Source organism: Fundulus heteroclitus, chromosome 18 (genome assembly GCF_011125445.2).
Source record: "Fundulus heteroclitus isolate FHET01 chromosome 18, MU-UCD_Fhet_4.1, whole genome shotgun sequence".
In the NCBI taxonomy this organism is placed as follows: domain Eukaryota; kingdom Metazoa; phylum Chordata; class Actinopteri; order Cyprinodontiformes; family Fundulidae; genus Fundulus; species Fundulus heteroclitus.
This window is the reverse complement of record NC_046378.1, coordinates 7111305-7117813: the sequence shown is the minus strand read 5'-3', so window position 1 is coordinate 7117813 and position 6509 is coordinate 7111305. Positions and strand designations below refer to the sequence as shown.

General features: G+C 41.0%; 1 protein-coding gene across 1 annotated transcript in view; it reads right to left on the bottom strand.

Annotated features, from left to right (window-relative positions):
• Positions 1–1521: 1521 nt before the first annotated feature.
• LOC105933195 (myelin protein zero-like protein 2) overlaps positions 1522–6509 on the bottom strand; it is a 30010-nt gene continuing 25022 nt past the window's right edge. Inside the window, exons 4-5 of the mRNA XM_012872625.3 lie at positions 6145–6319; positions 1522–3399 (exon numbers count right to left, since the gene is read on the bottom strand). Coding sequence (XP_012728079.2) covers positions 3237–3399; positions 6145–6319 — 338 coding nt within the window. The 3' untranslated portion in view covers positions 1522–3236. The remainder of the gene's footprint in view (positions 3400–6144; positions 6320–6509) is intronic.

The following is a 6509-nucleotide window of genomic DNA, read 5'->3' as shown; positions in this document are numbered from 1 at the left end:
CTAAAAAAACGAACAGTCTCATGTGAAAAGATAGACATGAAATCTCTCCTAATACAGTGTTATATCCAGCATATATGAAATGTATTCAATCAAGATGGAACCTACAAAATCTGACACGGAAGAAGGAGAAAATAAAGAAAAAAAATGCTGATATTAAGTATTTTCTTGTCAGAGTCTTTATTTCCTATAACCAGTTGTTTTAACTGGTAGAACATTATTATTAGTTCATTTCTGTCTTCAGTGATATGTCTATTCACTGATGACATTTTGGTGTTAAGAGCAAAGATTAACAGCTAAGTTGAGACTTCAGTCCTTCCCCGTACAGCATATTCAGAACGATGCAGAGCACTGGTTGGACAGAGAGAAGGGGAAGCTGGAGATTCTGATAAATGGACTTTCTGTGACTCTGAACAACTTACTAAATCACAGATATGTTTTGACCTCTAAAGCCGCGAGAAATGCAACTTTTAGATGGGAGTTTCTGAAGACACACACAGAGGAAGAGCACACTTGTCCTTCATTCTACCTCCTTCTGAACATGTTCCCTTAAAGACAATCAATCAAACATTAGCGTTCATGCTGTTGGTGAAGAACACACTGAAATGAGAAAATGCATTTAAAGATTCAGGATGAGCATTATTTATCATGTAGAAGGAATTTGGTTCTGTACATTGTTTACATTTTGCTTTGATACCCCGTTGGATCTGTGTTGCATGGTTTCTATGAAGAGATGGACTTTTTTTTTTTTTGCTTTTGGTCCGATAAATATTTTATGAGCACCGGGACAAAAGAAGATTCAATGTTTCATAATGCAGAATGTCTGATTGTTTCAGTAGCTGGAAACGGTGTGTTCAATCCCATATCCAGGGATGATTGCTGGGCTATTTGCCAAAGTGTACAAAGAGATTACAGCTGAGGCTTTGGTCACAGAAACAACATTACCGGGCAGGGTTCAGTGCTGTTTCATCAGTTCACAGCACAGAAAATGAGATTTTCTTAACTTAAAAACACACACTTTTTTTCTTTTACCCGATCTTGGTCCTTTTTCTCAAGCGTGAGCGAAAGCCTTCTTCTGTCTGTGCAATTCAGCGCTCACTCAAGGTCTGTCATTCAGTAACTAAAGCTGCGCCCACACGGGGCAGACTTTGATCAATACACACAAATAGGCTCCCAAACACAAACACACAAACTAATAAACAGAGCCACGTATTCGCTGTCATGAACAGTCAGCATTCAACAAACAATCAAAGCCAGACGGGAGCGGCAGCAGCAGGAGTTAGCATATTGAGCGCACGCTAAATTACACAGATATTCACTGCAGTCATGCTTACAGGTAAACATTTGAAGAGCTCTGCAGACGGGCAAGTCATCAATACACAAATGGATACAGTGCATTAAAAATTCAAACCCATAATGCTGAGCAGCATACCTATTAGATGGGTGGTTTCAAACGGTTTCAAGGGATTTCTTACACGAGACACCCCGTTGAAGTCTTCAAGTCTTGGAATTAAACTGAGACAGTTTAGAAAAGTTTCAAAGGTAGGTTTTATTAGAAAACTTGTTTTTACAAAAGCTCTATCACAAATAGACACGTAACAATGCTTATGAAAGCTAAATACATTGAACACAAACACAAAGTCTGTCCCAGAAAGATGAAATATGGGCATTTTAACATATTTGTTAGTTGGAATGCGTTTACAGGTGAAAGAAGAGAGCACAGGCTCTCAAGGACGTTTTGAAATCAAAACAGGGTTTTCAGATCTGACTGCGAACTGCCACGTGAGTTTCAGGGCAGGTGCGTGCATGTGGTTGCTTGCCCACTGATCAAGAGAGGGAGAAAGAAAGAAATCACATTCTTCCTGTTTAATAAGAGCAATCTGATGTGACCAGCAGTATTATCTGAGCCTTAATGTGAAATGCTCGGCTTGCCATATGGCTTGGATGCTATTATTAGGCTAACTCTAGTGACTTTAACCCATAAGACTTTAAACATGTTGAGAAAAATAACTAGAGACTGACGGATCTGGGTTTTTGGACCGATTTCCAATCCCTGAATTGTGTAAAGCTCTAAATGTAGATACAAATTTTAACTAATAAGAGCTTTATCTCTAAAAGCTAACAGCAACTTCTTTTTTTTTTACCTCCATGCTGTGAGCTGTCATCTGTCATTTGTTTTAGGAGCAGCTGCTGCTAAACGGGGTTTTACTAATATTTGTAAACAAGTACAAAATGATTTTGAACTGGGTTTATGATCTTTCATCAGCGACAAGCACAGTTAGCACTGCTAGCATGACTGAAACAGCAGCCACCGCGTGCACTCCCTGGAGAATGTAGGTCCTGGCCTTACCTCGGAGATTTCCAAAAGGCTGAACACATTTCCAGATCAGACATGTCCCATGACAGGCAGAGGTTGAAGGCTCCAAAGGATAAAACAGATCGCCTTTGGTGTAGTACATTCTGCCTTCCTGTTACCTACTGTAACTGTTGCTCTCTCTCCCTCTCTTGCGACCTCAATCGAACGAGCATGCACGTGTCCTCGGACTTCATGCTAAAACGACTCGCTGTTACTGAAAATAGCCAACTTTGATCCTCCATTAAGTAGCAGCATCGTCATCAAAGAGCTTTGTTGTAACCGCAGCCTGTTAGCACGTGGGTACAGTCACCAGACAGGGTCGCTCAAACAGGAAATTGCTCAACAGCCGATTTGTTTGTGCATCTGTACAAATAACTGGAGATATTTCCGCTCAGAAAACAGTCCAAATCCACCTTGGACCCCAGTGGAAAGATACAACACTTTATATGGCTCAGTATGACAGCAAGCACGTACTTGCTTTTGCAGATTTTGCAAAAGCAGGGCCAGCTTTACCTCTATTGTCCCATTTGGCACATATACTTTAGTATTTTGCTCCAAGTTTGATCCGCCATTTCGTTTCCTCATGTGAGACTGTATGGAGCCTGCTTTACTTTGAAACCAGTTTCAAGCATTGAATTTAAACAAAGGCCCCTACAGAAATTTTGTTATTGTTTTTTTTTTTTTTTTTTTAAAAGGTTCATGTTATCCTTTTTTTTCCTCACATTTTCATCATCTTTTCACTTTCACTCCAGCAGCCCCCTTTTTTTATTTTGCAATGCTCTGCTTGGCAGAAGAGTGCAATCCAAGGACGGCCTTAGAGCGTCCCTCCAGTGAGCTTCCTGCTGGTCTCTCGTCACGGTTTCTGTCTCTGAATCGGTCCTCCTCAATCATCGTCATCGTCACCATCATCGTCATCATCTGAGCTAGGCCCATCGTCCTCTGAAGAGCTTGGGTCTCCAGTGCTGGCGTCTGAGATCATGCCATCTGAACTGTCAATCTCTATGGATGACTGTGATACGTAGAGGTGGACGGCCCTTGATGGGTGGCTGGGATAAAGTAGGAGAAGACCAAGACAAGTAAACACAAACACAGGAGCAGGGTACAAAGGGTTAGCATCAGTCCGGGTCCGAATTAAGCAAAGATTGTATAAAATCTGTTTACTTCTTCTGCGACTGATTTGGGTTGGAAGGATTTGACTACCCGCTCCAGGTTTTTTTTGAATGAAGGATTTATTTTAAAGCCTGAATAAATGCAAACATGGCAAATGGCAAATGGCAAACACCTCTCCACGAGAGGTGTTTGCCACTCTAGTTTTGATGGCGAGAGTTAAAGCACCCTTTACAGAAAGATCTGAAAACCCAGGAAACAGGAAGAGAAGCTTAGGGAGCCCAGGAAAATATCGCACATTGTTTGAAACAGACATCTGACTATTAGACATGACACACAAAAAAATGCCAACCTAAGAAAATGTTAATTAGTCAATAAAAAAAAATTGACTAAAAGCATTTATGTTTGTGTAGAGTATTTAAAAGTGTAAAAAAATAGTCTGTTTCCAACAAGTGCTTACAGTCAGGTATAATTACCCAATCAGCAACAACAACAGAGTAGGCGACAAAAACACAGTAACACGACTTCAGTAGTGATTTCAAACAGAAATGGTCAGTGGATCTTTTAAAGGATTAACAACCCTGCTATAACTCCAGGTTTTTAGGATGTAAAAAAGAAAGACCATAATAAACCATTATAACATATTTCCTCATATGATGTGACATATATCCTATACAATACATAGGGAGAACAAGTAAATCTGAAAAAGCTGCAATAACTTGGTTGTACAGTTGTGCACACCCTATAAACTAATACTTTATAAACTGCAAAAAGGGAGTAATAAGTAAAATGTTCTTGAAATGAGTGCCCGTAATTTGAACAGGTAAATAATGTTTTGACCCCTAAAATAAGATAGTTAGATTTACTGCACTATAAATAAGATGATAGAGATGAGTTGTTCCCATTTTAAGTGCAAAAAAATCTTATTTCATTGGAAGATCATTTAAACATGCCTGCTCAAATCGAGGACACATTTTTTTTTTACTTACTTTTAGTTACCTTTTTGCAGTGTAAGGACCTCTTTCCGCAATGACTTTTCTTTTTTAGAGCTCTCTGGCCATCCAAAATCTTGACATGGCAATATATTCCCACTCTGCGTTACAAAAGCTCTCCAAATCTATCAGATTTAACTATTCTCTGCATACACACAGATTTACTGTATGAAGTCTGGTTAAGTATTAAAATACATGAATTTTGTGAAATTTGAAGCGCGGCACTGGAAAATAATACAACGCTTCATCTTCAGCTATGAAACATTTGAAAGCTTTGGTCAGAACTGACTGGATTTTAGAACTGCTCAGGATGTCATACAATTTGACAAAAAGTCTAGTGCCGTCTCACAAAAGTAAATATTTCATGGACGATTTGGTGTTTTTGTTTTATATTTTTAAGCGAATAGCTGTGTTGCCTTTGTGCCGAACTTGGCTTTTTGGAACTGTGGTCAAAAAATCCAGTTTTGTTTTAAGAGAGCGCGGCACATTTTGCCACCACAGCATTTTGGGAAAGCTTAGCCAGGCCTGGCCCAGACATCTGGAGAATGCAGGAGCCTGTAGGACACAGCCAGCGCTAACCAGATAGTCCTGCAGCTGACTCAGTGTTAATGTCAAGCTCCTGGGAGCCGAACTGACTTATTTCACGCGGGGAGAAAGGTCCAGTTTTAACAATGTCACTGCTCTTCCATAGTTCCTCCCATTAGTGGCAGCTGGCCCTGCTGTGCTAAGGTATATTTATGTAAATGCTGGAATGTTTTAGTACTCATTTCCTGACTGACACCCTGATACGGCGTGTACCAAAGAAGACTGAAATATGGAAATGAGTCAAAAAGGGGTTTAAGTGCAAGAGGGTCTGTACACTTATGCAACCAAGTTATTGCAGCCCCACCCCCCAACAAGTTTGCGTGCTTTTCAGGTGAGTTGGACATAGTACATGTGATATTAAATGTAGAAAAATAAATTCATCATGATCTAATCTTTTTTCTTTTTCTTTTTTTTTGAGCTGGCTTTTTAACAGGAGTGTAGAATTTTTTTACAGACCACCGCCACACCCCACCCACTGAAAATGATCAGAGCTTTGGAAGGGTTTAATAAAGTGATCAAATCCATTTTCCCTGGAGGCTTGGAAAGTGCTCAATGTTCACATTGTTTTCTTGAAATAATACACCAAACACGTGTCTTGTACTGCCTTCGTACAACGGGGCTTGGATTGTATGAGCAGGGAAGTAAACAGCAGGAATACACCATTGTTCCACATCTTCATAATCAAAACATTTACTCTAAACGGGAAACGTGGCCCGCGACCCATTTAGCTGAACAGGAAAAGAAGAACTGATAAAACAGTTGTTTCTCTCAAGGAATGAAAGGCGCGTAGCGGTTCCACAGAGGCTAAGTAGCAATCTGGCAGAAGTTCAGCGTCTAGAGCTTTCTATATAAAGGCACTTTTTTTTTTTTATTACTTTCTGCCTTATAACAGCTGCCTGTTAGTGGTCCAAATGTGGGATCCAAAGACTGCCGTCGCATATGGAGGAAGAAAGAGAAGCATCAAGCAGGGAAAGAGCCCCAGGCCCCAAAAGGAAACGCAGCATGCCCTGATCCCCAGAGTCTCACACGGAGGAAGAGAGAAAGCGTGTGAATTTTCTGCTCCTCTCTCTGTCCCCGTCTCGATCCCCTACGTTTCACTGGTCTTACCACGCAGTGGGGTCTTTCCTCTCTTTGCGGGGAGCCTCTTCGTCGTCTTCCAGCTGCCTCTGTCTGTATTCCCTCTTGCATCTCCTGCAGGACACGATGATTATGAGGCAAAAGACCACAGCGGCGATGCCGCCCCCAATGGCCAGGACTAGGTAGAGGAGGTCGTTGAAAGAGGCTGCGACGAGAGAAGGCAGGCATGAGGACAAGGCAGGAGAGGCAGCCACCTCACAAAATATGATTCTGTAGAGTAACAGGTTTTTTTGTATAAGGTATGACGCTGTTCCCCTTTTATTCTAGTTTGCGCCCGTTTTACCCTTCTCTGCAGCCAAAAGAGGGAGCAATAAGAATAGGGGAGGTTGTGGTAA